The sequence below is a fragment of the Tachypleus tridentatus genome, chromosome 12 (genome assembly GCF_004210375.1).
Source record: "Tachypleus tridentatus isolate NWPU-2018 chromosome 12, ASM421037v1, whole genome shotgun sequence".
Taxonomy (NCBI): domain Eukaryota; kingdom Metazoa; phylum Arthropoda; class Merostomata; order Xiphosura; family Limulidae; genus Tachypleus; species Tachypleus tridentatus.
The window spans coordinates 18,902,749-18,919,454 of NC_134836.1; the positions used below are offsets into that span (position 1 = coordinate 18,902,749).

At 34.1% G+C, this 16,706-nt stretch overlaps 1 protein-coding gene across 4 annotated transcripts in view; it reads left to right on the forward strand.

Annotated features, from left to right (window-relative positions):
- The window catches only part of LOC143235063 (prolyl 4-hydroxylase subunit alpha-1-like), a 29,264-nt gene extending 13,155 nt beyond the window's left edge, over positions 1 to 16,109 (forward strand). For 2 of the 4 annotated variants that reach the window (XM_076472836.1, XM_076472835.1), the window contains exons 8-16: positions 213 to 283; positions 4,956 to 5,129; positions 5,801 to 5,871; positions 6,446 to 6,539; positions 8,421 to 8,483; positions 9,918 to 9,959; positions 12,879 to 12,947; positions 14,700 to 14,796; positions 15,069 to 15,625. In XM_076472836.1, coding sequence (XP_076328951.1) covers positions 213 to 283; positions 4,956 to 5,129; positions 5,801 to 5,871; positions 6,446 to 6,539; positions 8,421 to 8,483; positions 9,918 to 9,959; positions 12,879 to 12,947; positions 14,700 to 14,796; positions 15,069 to 15,256 — 869 coding nt within the window. In that variant the 3' untranslated portion in view covers positions 15,257 to 15,625. Of the gene's footprint in view, positions 1 to 212; positions 284 to 4,955; positions 5,130 to 5,800; positions 5,872 to 6,445; positions 6,540 to 8,420; positions 8,484 to 9,917; positions 9,960 to 12,878; positions 12,948 to 14,699; positions 14,797 to 15,068; positions 15,627 to 15,983 lie in introns of those variants that run through there. The other 2 variants (XM_076472838.1, XM_076472837.1) reach the window with 2 other exon arrangements.
- Positions 16,110 to 16,706: the final 597 nt, after the last annotated feature.

The following is a 16,706-nucleotide window of genomic DNA, read 5'->3' on the forward strand; positions in this document are numbered from 1 at the left end:
TATAATATGTTGTCAAGGATTTTTAAATTAGTCCTAAAAATCACTACTTAGAACAAACGATTTTATATTTCGTGAAAAATGATCGAGAATGTAAAAAACAACTGATAGCTTCATTATTATTAATTATTTCACATTATTCATTTTAATTAAACTCGATTAAATAGAAATTAGTATGTGTGTATATATACATGTATTTTTTGCCTTTTTACAAGATAAAACCATCCATGAACATATAAGAATGTGGGAGAATTACATTCGACTTTGTAGGGGAGAGGATCTAAGGGTATGTTTGATTTATTACAATGTTAAGATGTTCTTGTATTGTTTACGATTTCAACACCGAAAACTGGTGAAACTTAAGAAACAAGTAGGTTTTGTTTGAGCTTGAGCACAATGCTACACAATGGGCTATCTGTGCTAGAAACCCATAACTACTGCTATATTGCTATCGTTAATGCACTTGTATGCTTTAATGTTTTTAAACTCGATCAAAATTAGAAAAATTCGTATTATCTCTGCAGAAGACTTTCTGACGTTCTTCTAGATATTGTGGTTACTATTATAATCTGAACAGGAAAAGAGTATATTTTGAAATGCGACAGAAACACATATTTTACACTTGTAAAATAGAAAATATTTTGAATTTCGCGCAGAGCAGCAGAAGGGCTATCTGCGCTAAGCGTACCTAATTTAGCAGGTGTGAGACTGAAAGGCAGATGATCACCATTCACCACCAACTCTTACCAACAGTGGGATTAACTGTCACATTATAATGTTCCAATAGGGCAAGTATGTGTGGTGTGGATTAGAACCCGCTCCCCTCGGAGTAGGAGTCGAGCGCCCTAACCATCCGACTATGCTAGGCTCTTTAGAATATTTCTTACATAACAATATCAAAATTACAGTCAGTGCATGTTTTTCATTCTTTTTGTATTTAGCGAGTAAAATAATACATTTCTTGCTTATCTTGAGGCTGAATTACCTTATCATACTATTGTTAATTGACAATGTATATCCACTTTATACTTCAACATCCATGACTTTCGAAACATCCATTAAAGCTAACAAATTGTCTCACAGTTTCTACAGCTTTGGAAATGTTACATTATTTCAACATCTGAATAAAAACTGTTGCCTTAGTATTTAAAATATGTTCTTGGTTGTGGATCGGGTGTGACCAGTGGTTCGCGCTCCCAAAATGCAAGTCCGAAGTTTCATGGTTCACAACCTGTTGCTGTAAACGTTCGCTCTGCACTTTGGGGCAGTGGGTACACTATAAAAGTGATGATTATATTCTACTTTTAATCCGTTTTAAATTAAGCACAAAGCTACACAATGAACTATCCGTGCTCTGCCTACCACGGGTATTGAAACCCGGGTTTTAGTGGAGTGAATCTGAAGATATGCCGCTGTGTCACTGAGGGGCTATCCTATTTTTTAGATAGAAAAAAAAGTAGCTCAAGGGTTGGTGGCTGATGCTGTTGACTAGCTGCTTTCCATTTAGTCTATCAGTTTATCAGTTCAACATTAGACACGTCTCTGTATAGATCGTTCTTGTATGGCTTTTGAACGATTTTTTGAAACAAATCATAAAGAAAACCACCTGATTGGTGGCCCCAGGAAAAGGCGGAATATCCTGTTGTGACAAAGGTTTAACTTACAGCTTCAAAAGTCAAAACGAGATCCTAGTGAGCGCGTGCTTCGAATGTTCTTTGATGTGCATATCCGTGTTATTGTTTATTTCTGAGGGTCCACCAGCTTGACGATAGTGAGACCCGTTCTAGAAAGAAAAAAAAAAGCCAGATTGCTTCCGTTAGAATGATTTCTTTGTTTGAGATAAGCATAAAGCTACACAATAGGCTATGTATGCACTACCATATTGATATTTGACTGACGTGGTAACTACGTTAGTCAAATATCAATGCACGGTTTAACCAGAGCCCAGTTAACTGCGAATTCAAGTTTTCGTGGTTTGCGATCCTTTACCGACAAAAACAAAAAATCCCACCATGGGAGCGTTCTAGCAGTAACAGTCAAGCTTTATGATTTGAACTGATAAGAGCATTTTGAAAGTTGGCAGATTGTAGTGTCGGCTAGCTGCCTTCCCTCTGGTTCTATCACTTCAAACTAACAGTGATTATTATTAACGAAATAATCCAAAACAGGTTCCTGATCTCAGATTTGAAGATACACTGCTGACAAAAATCTTAAGGCCAATGAAGATAAAGATCCACCCACTTATTTGAGTAGAGCTTCGAAATATGAAAACAAGAAAAGGGAAAATAAAAAAAAAACTTTTTTAGCATTTAATAGTGAAAATGTGAACACTATGAAATTAGCCTAAATATTAGTTGGTCAAAAGTTTAAGACCATACCAAAAAAAAGTCCTAAACAGGGTAGGAAATGCCCAACAAGAGTTATTCAGTAGTGAGTTGCACGGCCGTCATTGCGAATAACTGCAAACATTTTCTTTGACATGGTCGATAGAAGCGTTTGAAGAAGGCACTGTTTGGTATTGACGCCCATTTCTATAGACTTCCTTTGCCATCCACCCCTAAACATTTTCAATGGGATTCAGTTCGGGCGAACACGCTGGATGGTCTAAAATAATCACGTTATCCGCCATGAAAGTCTTTTGTCTTGCGAGCATTGTGGATTGCAGCATTGTTCTGCTAAAAGATCCAGTCATTTCCACACAAGCGAGGCCCTTCAGTCAATAAGGATGCTCTTTCCAACACGCCAATGTAGCCACCTGTTGTTTGACGTTCCTGTATAACCTGAAGCTCCATTGTTCCATTGATGGAGAAAGCACCCCATATCGTGATGGAACCTCCTCCACTGGGCCATCCAGGTTAAATTTTTACTCATCAGAGAACAAAACCTTCGTCCACTTTTCTAGTTCCCATGTTTGGTGTTTTTCAGCAAAGTTTAACCGAGCTGTTTCGTGGTGTGGGAGGAGGCGTGGCCTTTGAATGCGTTTACCGTTTCTCGTAGATGCCGTCTTATTGTTCTTGACCTGAATTCTGCGTCAATAAGGGCCTTAATCTGGTTCGATGATTGACTGGTGTCTTGCCGAACAACCCTTCGAATCCTCCTGCTCAACGCCGGCGAAATTTTCTTGGACCGACCACTTGAAATTCTCGCTGCGTATCCCTCAGGATCTTTTAAGAAATTTGCAACAACAGTTTTAGTACGCCCAATCTCACCAGCGATGGCACGTTGAGAGAGACCTTGCTTTTGCAGCTCGACAATTCTGCCACGTTCAAACTTCGTCAACTTTCTAACCTTTGCTATGTTTTTACCCAATGTAACACAGGAGATGTTGACAACGCTAATGCTTGAACACAAATGACTAAATTTTGTTACCGATTAACGTTTCGTTTTAGTATGGTCTTAAACTTTTAACCAGCTAGTATTTAGGCTAATTTCACAGTGTTCACATGTTCCCTATTAAATGCTAAAACGATTTTTATTTTTATTTTCCCTTTCTACTCAAATAAGTGGTTGAGTCTAAAAATGCAAAATGCAGATTTTGTCTTTATGTTCATTGGCCTTAATATTTTGGCCAGCAGTGTATGTGTTAGAAACTAATCTTTGATTGCTGATTATATAATACGTTCTGCTCTGTCTGAGCAATATATGTTTCCTTTATTAAAGAGTTTTAAAATGCCCTTATTGTTGCATTATAAATGTTGCTGCTATCAATGCTACTCAGTCTGTAAGAAAAAAATTCCATGGACGCGCGTCAAAGGGCGTTTCACATTTCACAGGCACAAAAACTTGTCCGGCATGATTAGGGCGCTCGACTTATAATATGAGGTTCGCGGACTCGAATCTACATTATACCAAACATGCTCATTCTTTCAGACTTAGGGGCGTTATTATGTGACGGTTAATCCCACTATTCATTGGTAAGAGTGAATCCCAAGAGTTGGTAGTGGGTGGTACTCAGTAGTTGCCTTGCTTTTTGTCTTACGCTGCTTAATTAGGCACGGCTACCGCAGAGAGCCCTTGTGTAACTTTGCGTGTAATTGAAAACAAACAGATGGAAATGCATTGCTTTAAAAAGGCTACTTTTGCTACAGTTTTTATAAATTTTGCATACCATAATAGAACTTTTGCTTATATGATACTGGGAAAACGTTTTTATTATGCGATGTGCAACCCCAACTTCGAGAAATTTATATCCTATGTGCATGTAGATTTGCAGTATGGGTCACGAGAAATATATATGCTAGGTTATATCGTCAGGTGAACCTGACGATGACCGAAGAAGGTCGAAACGTTGTTCGCTCTTCTATGTAAAATATTTTCTCAACCCAAACGAGCCGTTTTTGCATATATATTTCTCAACAAGTGGGTTTCTCGACATCACTGATTAGGGGTCACGATTTTCCCGTTTCGCCTCAGTTTCTCATCACGGAAAATTTTATTTTTCTCCATTCTGAAGATGCTTGTTTGTTTTTTTTAATTTCGTACAAAGCTACTCGAGGGCTATCTGTGCTAGCCGTTCCTAATTTAGCAGTGTAAGACTAGAGGGAAGACAGCTAGTCATCGCTACCCACCACCAACTATTGGGCTACTCTTTTACCAACGAATAATGGGATTGACTGTCACATTTTAACGCCTCCACGGCTGAAAGGGCATGCATGTTTGGCGCGATCTGAAGATGCAGATATGGGGGAACATATTATATGATTCATATTCTTTGTTTTTCGTTTATTTCTTTACTTACTTATTTCTGCTTTATTTTTCCAATTTCTTTTAAACTGTATCTTCCATTTTGAGGGTTTTACTTGTACCCTTATAGAATCAGCTTCTATGACAACAAGCGTTGTCGTAACTATTCTGTTTTTTAGCTAACAATTTTTGATTTATTTAAATAATAGTTTACACTTGAAAAGTGTAGCTCATGTGTATGAGATTAAATGGAATGTTATACTCTATTTACGTAGTCACATGTGGTGAAAGCAGGATTAAAGTGTGTTCACATTTTGGAATACAGTTCACCTAATTACTTCAAACCGCTAGAAATGGAAGTTCTTTGGGCGGATCCTCTGATCGCGCTTTATCATGACGTAGTTAGAGAAAAAGAGATTGAAATTCTGAAGAAATTAGCTATGCCAAAGGTAATATGTATATATATATGTTGATTGATTCATATCTTGGTATTGTGATAAAAATGAAAGTGTTGAGATCAGATTAACCCTAGGATGCATAAGAGGGTCTCTTGTACAAAGTCACTATTTTTTGGGGGGAGGGGAGGGTAAGGGTCTTCTGCTAACAGTTATTTGTTACTTGTCCGGGTACTTGTTTTATGGTTAGTCTCAATTAATTAGCCCTAAAAATATCCTGTAATACACAATTCAGGCAAATTAAACGCCTCGCCTCGCCTTCATTTACTAAATTGAAAGTAGTTTTACGCATGCATCCTGAGGTTAAAATCATTACTAGGCGCTCATAACTTTTCTTTCTTCAATAGAGAGAAGTTAAGGATAACCGGTTCTTATGTGATATACGTGTAAAAGTTTAAATAATAAAAACTGGGAAAAGCATAATAAAAGGTTCGTGGTTTACACATTTATTTTTTACAACTTTAAGAATGGCAAATCGTCTGCAAATAAAACAAAAATAAATCATTGTCATAATTACCACTGGGGAAAAAAAAAGATATGAAATAGTTTCACATAAAAATAAAGCAGGTTTCTTGTTACCTTATGTCATGTTTTTTATTTTACGTCACGTCACCTGAGATATCAAGTTACAAATGAACAATGTTTTACGTCTATACCACTTTTAGTTACAAGTGCAAGAATCTACGAACAAGACTTGTAAATATCTTGATGAGAATTTCCACCACACCAGTAAAGTGTAAGCGGTTACTTAGCTAAGAATTGTTTTATTTTATAGTGACGAATTAGAATTATAGAATATAATAAATAATGTGTTGCAGTTGTCTACACACACAAATCATACTAATAAAGCCTTTTAAAGAACTGTCGATAACTGCGTCTCCTCTTATCACAGTACTTATTAGTTTCACTTATCTACACACATAAATAATATTAATAAAACTTTTTAAAGACCTCTCGATAACTGTGCCTCCCCTTACAATAATATATATTAGTTTCACTTATTTTTTCTTCCTACAGCAAAAAGAAACATAAATGTTACAATGAAAACCTTTCTAAAATAAATACCTGTAAATAAAGTGTGTTTACTGACACCTATGTTAATAAAAAGTAAATAACTGTTTTGTATATTGTTTTCCATTTTTTAGGTAATAAACTATAAAAAAGAAATATTGAACTTCTTCAGAGTAATAATGCTAATTATTTTAAGAATATTAACGTGCTTTAAATTGATTGCTAATTATCCTTTAAAGGAGATAAAACAATATATACTTATATTAATGTTGTTGTTTTTTGCAAACTACTGTTTCTAGCACATTTCTGGAGGACACAGAGCACCCTCTTGTGACGAGAATATCGAAAACAATCACAGCTATCACTGGTCTAGAGATGCAAGGTGCTTTACAGGTGCTAACAATTTAATTACTGTTTTTTTCAGAATAATATTGTAAGAACACGCTACTTAATAAGTGATTGTTTTAGTTTTTGTTTCATTTCTCTGAATTATTTCGTAATATTTACGTACTTTCTGCAGTGATTTTTCATTTGAAGATATGAGTATCGTATATCTGACAGGTATTCCTAGCTTTGTTGATGTTTAAACCATACCATCGTGTTTTAAAATAATAGTTCTAGGAGTAAAATATTCCCCAAGTAACTCCATTCTCTAATTACCCAGTTGTATTTCACAGTTGTCTTAGTACTTTAAAGAGTTTAAGAGCGAAAATCATGCAGAATGAAGTGAAAGGTTTAGAAACAATAAAATACTATAAGCAATGCCAGTATTTTTTTCTTAGGCTCATGTTAGTTGCTAACATTTTAGTGCATTCAACATTTTCGGTAACTGTCGAATCCCCGTCACACCAAAGATGCTCGCCCTTTCAGCCGTGGGGGTGTTATAATGTTATAGTCAATCCCACTATTCGTTGGTAAGAGAGTAGCCCAAGAGCTGGCGGTGAGTGGTGATAACTAGCTGCCTTCCCTCTAGTTTTACACCGCTAAATTAGAGATGGCTAGCGCAGATAGCCCTCAAGTAGCTTTGCGTGAAATTTAAAAACAAACAAACAAACGTTTCGTTACTATAAGTTTATAAAGGTTTTCACCGCTATCATTTATATAATTTTTCATATGACTTAATAAAGTCATTAATAGTTAATAGTTTAATTTCAGTAAAGTCTTCAACACTGTTATTTTAACACAGGCCTAAGGAATGTCCGCTTACTTAATCGTCGGTTAAAATGCCGAAGAAAATAGAAAAAGAAAATGAGATTGGTTATTAAAGCTTCGAAATTATTTTATCTGTGTTATTCAGAATAAAACTGTTTACGGGCTAAGATGGCGAAACAAGATATTTACTTAAACCGATTGCACATTTTCTTATTGCACTGTGATGTTTTTTTCACAGGCATAATTTTATATCCGTTTAAACATGTGATAAAAACATTCGCAATCAGGCTTGATGCTTTACTTATAAAACATGACAAGCTTTCTTGCTTCACTAATTTAAATATTTCAGATATTAATACTGACGTAATACTACTACATACTAACAGTATTATAAATAGATGTTTAACTGCTATGGTTCTGGAATACGGAACGAATAACTCCAAGGAAAACGATTTAGTATTACAAAGATAGATCTAACACGCTTTGATATAAATAAAACATTTAGTTCGCTGCTGAGTGAGTTTTTTTTTTCACAAGTAAGCACAAAGGTTCACACTATGCTCTGCCCACCACAGGTATCGAAAACCGGTTTCTAGCAGTAAAAGTCCACAGACATACTGCTGTTTCATAGGAGAGCTGTTGAGTAAGACTTTTCACTACATTTGCTTTTTAATATGACGTTTCGTAATACGGAAGATATTTAATCTTGAAATCGTTGTTAACACGTTATAAAAATACCAGATTCGTTCCTATTTTCTAGAAAGGCCTGGCATGGCCTAGCGCGTAAGGCGTGCGACTCGTAATCTGAGGGTCGCGGGTTCGCGGCCGAATCGCGCCAAACATGCTCGCCCTCCTAGCCGTGGGGGCGTTATACTGTTACGATCAATCCCACTTTTCGTTGGTAAAAGAGTAGCCCAAGAGTTGGCGGTGGGTGGTGATGACTAGCTGCCTTCCCTCTAGTCTTACACTGCTAAATTAGGGACGGCTAGCACAGATAGCCCTCGAGTAGCTTTGTGCGAAATTCCAAAACAAACAAACAAACTTATTTTCTAGAAGCTTAATTAATGTACAATAAAGTCTATTATTAGCCGCAAATATTTGAAGATTTTAATTTTTTAAAAGGTGGTGCACAATGGTTTCGGAGGGCATTTCATCACACACGTTAATGATTCGAAGGATCAAAAGGTAAGTCGTTAACTGTTTTTTTGGATTAGGAAAATATCATCACTAAATTTCTACTAAATGGAGTAAAAATCGTGTGTTTTTGCTCTTCGACTGATGTTTCGTTCTTCTTCAAATAGTTTAAAACTTGATGTCTTACAACGCAAAAATAGCACAGAGTAGTTAGCGTACAGTTTTACGATAAAAACAAACACTCATTAAATTTTATATATTTTTTCCCAAGGGTGTAATTAATTTAACAGTATGTTTTAGTTATTGATATCTAGGTCATCTCTGTCTCAGTGGAACGTATGATGCTTATAATGCTAAAAGTTGAGGTTAGATATCCGCGGGGGGTGACAGAACAGATGGTAGCTTTGTGTTTAAACAATAAAAGTTTCATTTCTTTCCTATGTTTAAATAATTTGAAAAAAAAATTAAAAGAAACAACTGCTCATTATTTAGAACACAAACAGAACGGTCACTTTTAATCCTAGTTCAAAGATTGCCATAATGATAGCTTATATTTGATTTTTCTATACTTGTATGGCCCGGCATGGTCAGGTGGTTAGGGCGCTCGACTCGGAATTTGAGAGTCGCAGGTTTGAATCTCCGTCACACTACACATGCTCACTCTTTCAGTGATGGGGTTATTATAATGTGACGCTTAATCTCACTATTCGTCGGTAAAAAAGTAGCCCAAGAGTTGGCAGTGGGTACTGATGACTAACTGCCTTTCCTCTAGTATATCACTGCTAAATTAGGAACGGCTAACTCAGATAGCCCTCATGTAGCTTTGCGTGAAATTCAAAACAAAACAAATATAATCTTCCAGCTGTAAAAATCCAGTTATGTCAGTCACATTTTTGTTTACATCGCTGTAACTGAACTGATTTCAGGGTATTTCGATATAACACAGAAGACTTACTAAACTATTAAATTATTCGTTGTTGTTGTTGTTGATAGAAGCCATTTATTTAGGAATGCAATTTATTAATGAATGATAAGAATACGTGACATTCTTCAACGACTTCGGTTTCACAAAAATTATTGTGTTTAAGTCTGTTTGTTTTTTTATTTGTGGTAAACTCCTATTATTATATTATACAAAATCATTAACAAGTACAAAGCTAGCTATCTGTGCCCACTACGAGTATTTAAAGGGTTCCTGCGGAAGGATAAAAACAAATAAAAATAAAAACTACAAATAATAAAAAAGCTTGATGTATTTTAATTTTTTTTTATTAAAGTTGATATGTTATTATATCTTAATAGTTTTTTCATCCTGACTCTTTACGTGTATAGGATATTCATTTTTTTCTCAGTATTCTTTTCTCTTAACCCATGATGAACCTTCCGCATCTATCCCATTATTTTAATAATAATGTTAAATTTGTATAAATAAAATCGATTATTTTTATGCCTTTTAATCAACAATAATTTTTATTTCATCTGTAGGATTGTGGCAGTGACAGATATGGAGCCAAAATAATGTTTTTCGTAAGTATCAGAATTCGTGTTGTTAATGAGAAAACGTATAATTGTCTGAAACGTCTGCTATCTTCTGCTTAGGGAACAAAAATTGTTTAATTAGTCCTAAGGTTTTGGACTGATGAACCATCATTTGTCAAAGAATAAAAGAAACACAGTGTAATTGATTGAAATTCGAATTTAAGTGAAAATCAATAATATGTTAATATGCATGAACGTGTTACGAGAGCATTATTTTTAAATGAAGTATCGTTGAGGTAAAAAACTTGAGATACGTATAGTTATTGCAGTTTGAATAAAAGTCATAAAAATGGATGCTTATACAGATAATGCCGGTGTTGGGGCACTTTTCCAAACTGCTACATCGTAGGCGAACTGTGATGAATATCCATGATTAGGATCTTTCAGTAGCAATTGTTCATATACGTATCTTTGGACTTACAATGCAAGAAACCAGGTTTCGATATCCGTGATGGGCAGAGAACAGATAGCCCTTTGTGTCACTTTGTGCTTAACGTTAAAAATCAAACTAGCCATCTCAGTATAAAATTTTCTTTTATCTATCAACGTAGAAATTAGGCCAACTCCTTTTAAAATTTAATTACAGCTAAAATTGGATAAAAAATGCAACATTTAAAAACAACATTTCGCCACATTAACAACATTTTTTTCTATCCCATTTTATCTGTGTTTGAATTTTAAATTTTGTAGCGTGTGGGGTACCTTCATCATTGAAAGTTGAACTTTTCTCAATAGAATTTTTTAACAGTTACACATCAGGATCAGAGAATCAAATTAAATTTAAGATTGTGATAATTCTTACATTGTAGACACTAGCCAAAACTTCCAACAACACTGAAAGAACATTTGAAAGTCCCCTCTCATATAGTTAAACATAAGGTGAAACGTAATTATTCCTTTGATGTTTGAAGTGTTGGAATCATTGACAGAGAAAACAATATAAATCATAGAAAAATTAAAGAAGTTCTCTTTGTTAAAAAAGGAAAAATTAATATTAACAAATATATAGATGCAAATTTGTATTTGTTGAACATTTTTCGTTACTCAGCTATTCTTTATTTTTGTTACGTTGCTGTTAAAGTTTGTTACGTATTTCAGGTAAGCGTTGTGCTTAATTGCATACAAACAAATTGTTTTTGGTCTGGAACTTGCTTGATGTTTTATCAAGGATTTACGATGAGCGAGCTAATTTCGAGTTGATATAATTACAATTCACTTAGCAGAGAGCAAGCAAGTTCTGCTTTCTTCACATTTAGCTGATCACACGTCGAGGTTTTTACCGCTGAAGTTATATAGCGTCTTCGATATCCGATGTGAATCCGCTGAAGTTAAATGGTTTGTAATGTTCGAAATCTATAAACATTCTTGGTCAATTATCTAAAGTTTTTCGATTAATAAGTGTAAGTAACAGTTATGGCTTTTGAAGTTTATAGTATACCAAATATGTGTAATTGTTTGCTATATACTGTGTCTTGGCTTGCCGCGTTGGTTACCTTTGTGGACATGAGGAAAGTTTCTAGAAATTTAAGCCTGCACAACAATATACGCGATACACTAGTGTTTACGTACACACATATATTGTTGATTCTACGCTGGAAAATCTTTTACAATTTTAGAGAATAGTCAGGGATTTCAGAATACAGATTTAACAGCATAAGTTCCGTGCATTTCTAAATATAAATTTAACTTAAACAAACATTGATATTAAAATATATGTGTAATAATAAATCCGTCACAAGTTACATAATATAATTCCTGACATTATAATACGTGGCAGTTTGAAATAATCTGCAATTCTGCTTGCCATGTGATGAGGGTCACACACACACTTTTTAAAAGAGGTTTAAAACCTCTTTATTTATTTCTGTATTCTTAAATAAAAATGTTTTAAAATTTCAATAGGGCTGAAAGTTTATTCTTCTGAGTAATATTTATAAACATTTTTGGGAGTTAATGTATGAAAATATTATGTCTTATATACTGATTGTAATTATAAATGTTATCATTTTTTTACAAATTTAAGCAAAAAATATTTTCAGTGTAAATTAAATTTAATAAATATAAGTTTATTGTTACCAAACAAAAATAGAAGTGAAACACTTTTTAGCTGTGCAAAATTATTATTTTTTTAGTTTATCAAAGGTAATTTTTCACCAAAACCTTTTATCTCAAGCTATTTAGGTTAATCCAAACAAGTCTTTAAAAATAAAACAACTTTAGTCCATTTTTCCATTGTTAGTGGACTCAGCAGATAGTCCAGTGTGATTTTGCTATAAGAAAAACAAACAAAAACAGAAACAAACAATCCATTGTTAGTAATAAATGACTCGCCCTTAGTGGCGTAGCGGGATGTCTGTGGACTTATAATGCTGCAATCCGGGTCTCAATGCCCGCACTGGGCAGAGCACAGACAGCCTATTGCTATTGCTTTGTACTTAACTTCAAGCAAACAATAAACTTCTCAACCATACATTTTGATAATGAAGTTAGAAAGGAAGAGAAACGACCTCTACAATCCAAATGATTATAATAGTGTTTTTGTTTTATTTCAACCCACATATCGTTTTGGAGGCTTTTATGTGGCTAGTAAATAAAACTGTGATATCAAGCATATTTATGTAACAGCCTTGAAGAAGGCGCAAAGGCGTAATTTCGGTTTAAATGAAGGTTTCTTATAATAATTTGGGGTGTAGAGGTCTTTTTTATTCTTATGTGTAAATCCCTTTTGTACGCTCTAGAAATTCTAAAAGATAATAAAATATTTGTTTTATCATTTCCTTTGCTTTGTATTGACCCTGTAACTCAAGTCAACAAACTGTACAATATCAGTCAAACTTAACAATCTGACGAAAGACGACAGAAGTCCTTAAAATGTTTCTTATCTCTCGTGACTTTCCTTTTTCGCAGCTCAATGGTGTAAAGAAAGGAGGTTCTACAGTTTTCCCGAAAATTGGAGTTGGAGTCGTGCCAATAAAAGTAATTAGTTCATTAATTTTCAATCTGAAACTCATTTAATGTCAGTCTTTGACACTTAAAATTCTGAATTTCTAATATGAATAAAGAAGTGAGTTTGGAACATTTATATTATTTGTTTTTATTTGATAGAAATAAAGTAAAACTTTCCGTAATTCCATGACTGTTAAGTGAAGAAAGATACAAAGTTTATTTTAAAGAGTCTCCGCGGGTACAGCGGTAAGCCTACGGATATACAACGCTAAAATAAGGGGTTCTATTCACGGCGGTGGACTCACTAGATAGCGCGATGTGAATGTTGCTATTAAGAAAACACATACATGTATTGTTTAAGAGAAGTGAAATTTTTCTTAGTTGTTGATTTTTGTTAATTTCGCGCAGAGCTACACGACGCCTATCTGCTCTAACCATCCCTAAATTACTAGCATAAGACTAGAGGGAAGGCAGCTAATAACCACCGCCAACTCCTGAATGCTCTTTTGTCAACGAATAGTGGGACTGCCGAACTTTATAATGTCCTCACGGCTGAAAGGGCGAGCGTGTTTGGTTGACGGGGATTCGAACCCGTGACTCAAATTGCAAGTCGAACGCCCTAACCACCTGGCCACAAAGCGAAAGTTATTTGAATTCTTGTGTTGCAGAAAACAGCTTTATTGTTAAACATAAAGTTTTAGTTTGTTTTTTTATCAACATTTTCATGTTTCATATGATCGTTGTTTAGTCATATGACCTGGGAGGATCCGTTACATCTGGACTTCTACATTCCTCCTTGACTATTGATTTGGTTCTTGAGTATCGTGGATGAAGCCTGTAATAATTCTTCAGTAGAATAAGATCCTGTAACTAAGAACATCCGTTCTTACATCATGTAGTCACAGCGGGCATGTAACAATAGTTTTCATCAACATAATTCTGTTTTTGTTTGTTTTGAATTTCGCGCAAAGGTACTCGGGGGCTGTTTACATTAGCAATACCTAATTCTGAAGTGATAGACTAGAGGGAAAGACAGCTAGTTAACTTCGCCCTCCACCAGCTTTTGGGTTACTATTTTACGAACGAATGATAAGATTGATCGATACATTATAACGCTCGAACAACTGAAAGAGGAGTACATGTTTGGCGACTGATTTGAATCTCACGACCCGCATATCGAGAGTCAAACTCCCTAACCAATAAGTCACGAACTTCACATCAAGAGGTCGTATTAAAAATTAAGATTTTCTTTATCATCACTGATTACCTTCGTCAACAAAACTCGTATTTACACTCAAAGTAAAATTATATTTTTACCTATGAAATAATAGATAAATATATAGTTCCAGATATGTAAAAGCCGTTGTTATTATATGTAGAATTTGATAAAGAACAAACACCAGTAGACTGAACCCTACAAGATACGTAACATTTACTTTGTCTCTCTCTTCACGTATTTGATTATCAAGATCTCCTAGTGCTAATGAACAAAGTTACTTCACGCAAAAACATTAATGGATTAATTTCGAAAAACAAGGAACAGGATCCTCAAATTTTCCAGAATTAATCTTTCGGGAAATCTATGTATTAAAGTTGATTCCATCTTTCTAGTGCTAACGAGAAATAAATATTTATTTATTTTATGTATTTTATGTTGCGTTTCTTACTGTTCTATTTATTTTTGAAACTTTTAAGTCAATCGAATACAACAGGAAAGCATACTTGTTAGATACTGGGTGTTTAATGAACACATATTATATATAATGTATGACTTATTTACAGGGAGCAGCTCTTTTGTGGTACGACTTTCCTCAAAATGGCGAAAAGGGTGTTAGGACAATGCAAACCACGTGCCCAGTACTTATGGGATCAAAATGGGGTATGGTTATTTATTACTTAATATCGCAACGATAATTCGACAGTGTCAGTTTTTCTATTTAATATGAATATGAAAAAGTTTATAAAATTCACTTTAACTTTCATTCTTATAAAAATATTTGATAAAATTCTGTAATAGGGAATAGAAAATGATAAAATAACCCAAGGTTTTGTGAAATTTACTTGGAAATTATTTTCTAACATGAACTTCCATTAAATAACACTGCACAACAAAGTTTTTGTTTCTTGAACACTGTTGGGTGTTCCTTATAGATTTTTGGCTGCTGATCACGAAAACCACATCCAAATTTGCCCATCACGTGCCGTTTCATCGAAATCTTCAGTTTCACCAGGACATTGCTACAATGGAAAAACGATATCAGGGCAACTGGAATCCGTCAATGCTTGCTGACTACTGTTGGACACTGCAACGTAATGCACCGGACATTGAATACAAATGAAAATCAGGAGCAAAACATTTTTAATTATGTTGAACTTAATAGCATATTAGAAACATAAACGCAATTAAATATGTTATTGCCGGTAAACAGTTAAATGTCTATTTCTCAGAGTTCCTACGTGATGAAGCAAAACCACAACTATATTTGTGCATACCCACCAGGTACCTGTCACAATCAGCAAAAACTTGTCAGGAAGCAAAACTTTTCAAAAAATTGTTGTGCAGTGTAATTATTTGAATTTCCACGACGTGTTTGTAAGAATTAACTTTAGGATTTTTGAAATTCAGTTCATGGGTTCTAATAGTTTGAAAAGTTGCAATACTTTTGCTTTATCTCTAAATAAAGAAAATGATAAATCAGCATTTCTATTACGTATAATACTTGTTAATCTAGTTTGTTCTTCAACTCTTTTTGTATTTATTTAAAAGTTGGAAATTATGAATTAATAGTATTATAAAAGGTATTTAGGCTAGAAATATTTTAAACAAAATCTAGAATTTTTAACATTGTTTTATATACTCCATTAAAATAAAATACTTTAATTCCCTTACCTTTATTTCATCTTAATAAATGTTAAAAGGAGGTATAGTTGTTTCCGAATTCAGATGAAGGTTCTTAATACAAACGTTTAATGCTAAAACGGTAGATCATGTATCTATTTTAATTTCTATGTCATCGTTTTATTTCTAGTCAATTTATTACTTTTTTCTCTCTGTATATTTTTTAGTTGCAAGTAAGTGCATCAGGAGGGTAAGAACGAGATGATACTGCAAAACACATTCATAAATTGAAATAAATAAAAGGTTTGTGGGTAAGAATTGAAAGAGAGGTATTAAAAATATTTTCATATAAATACCAATTTGTTTTTATTAATTTACAAATAAGTATACATTATTAAGAGGTATTTGGTATTTAAAAGCAATTATATGGAAATCACTAATCGTGTTTTGAATAAATGTTTTAATTTACTGAAAAGGTAAACTGACGCACTGGAAAATTATTAGCTACCATCCTAGAAAAGAAGATGAAACACTTATAGAATATACTCAAATGGTTTATCACCTAATCGCCTTAATTATAATCTAAACATGTCAGTAAAAAAAAAAAAAAAATCCTTCTGTTGTGGCTCAACAGTAATATTGAGATCTTATAACGCTTTTGGGGCTCAATTCCCTTCAGTTAGAACAGTGCAGATAGCTCGTTGTAAAACCTGAGTTTGAAAGAAACTAACAAGATAAAACATCAAATTTTGTTAAAATATTAAGTTATTTCTCAGATAAAGATATTTCTCGTAAACGAATAAGTAGCTCTGGTTGAACTGGTTCCAGCATGGTTGCAAGCTCCAATGGTGTGGATACTTCCTGCCCCTTGTCTTTCGTCCTGGTAATTAGCCAGTCCAACTGGTATACCTCCACTGTGAGGTCATCCTCTGCCACACCATAGTTTGCTG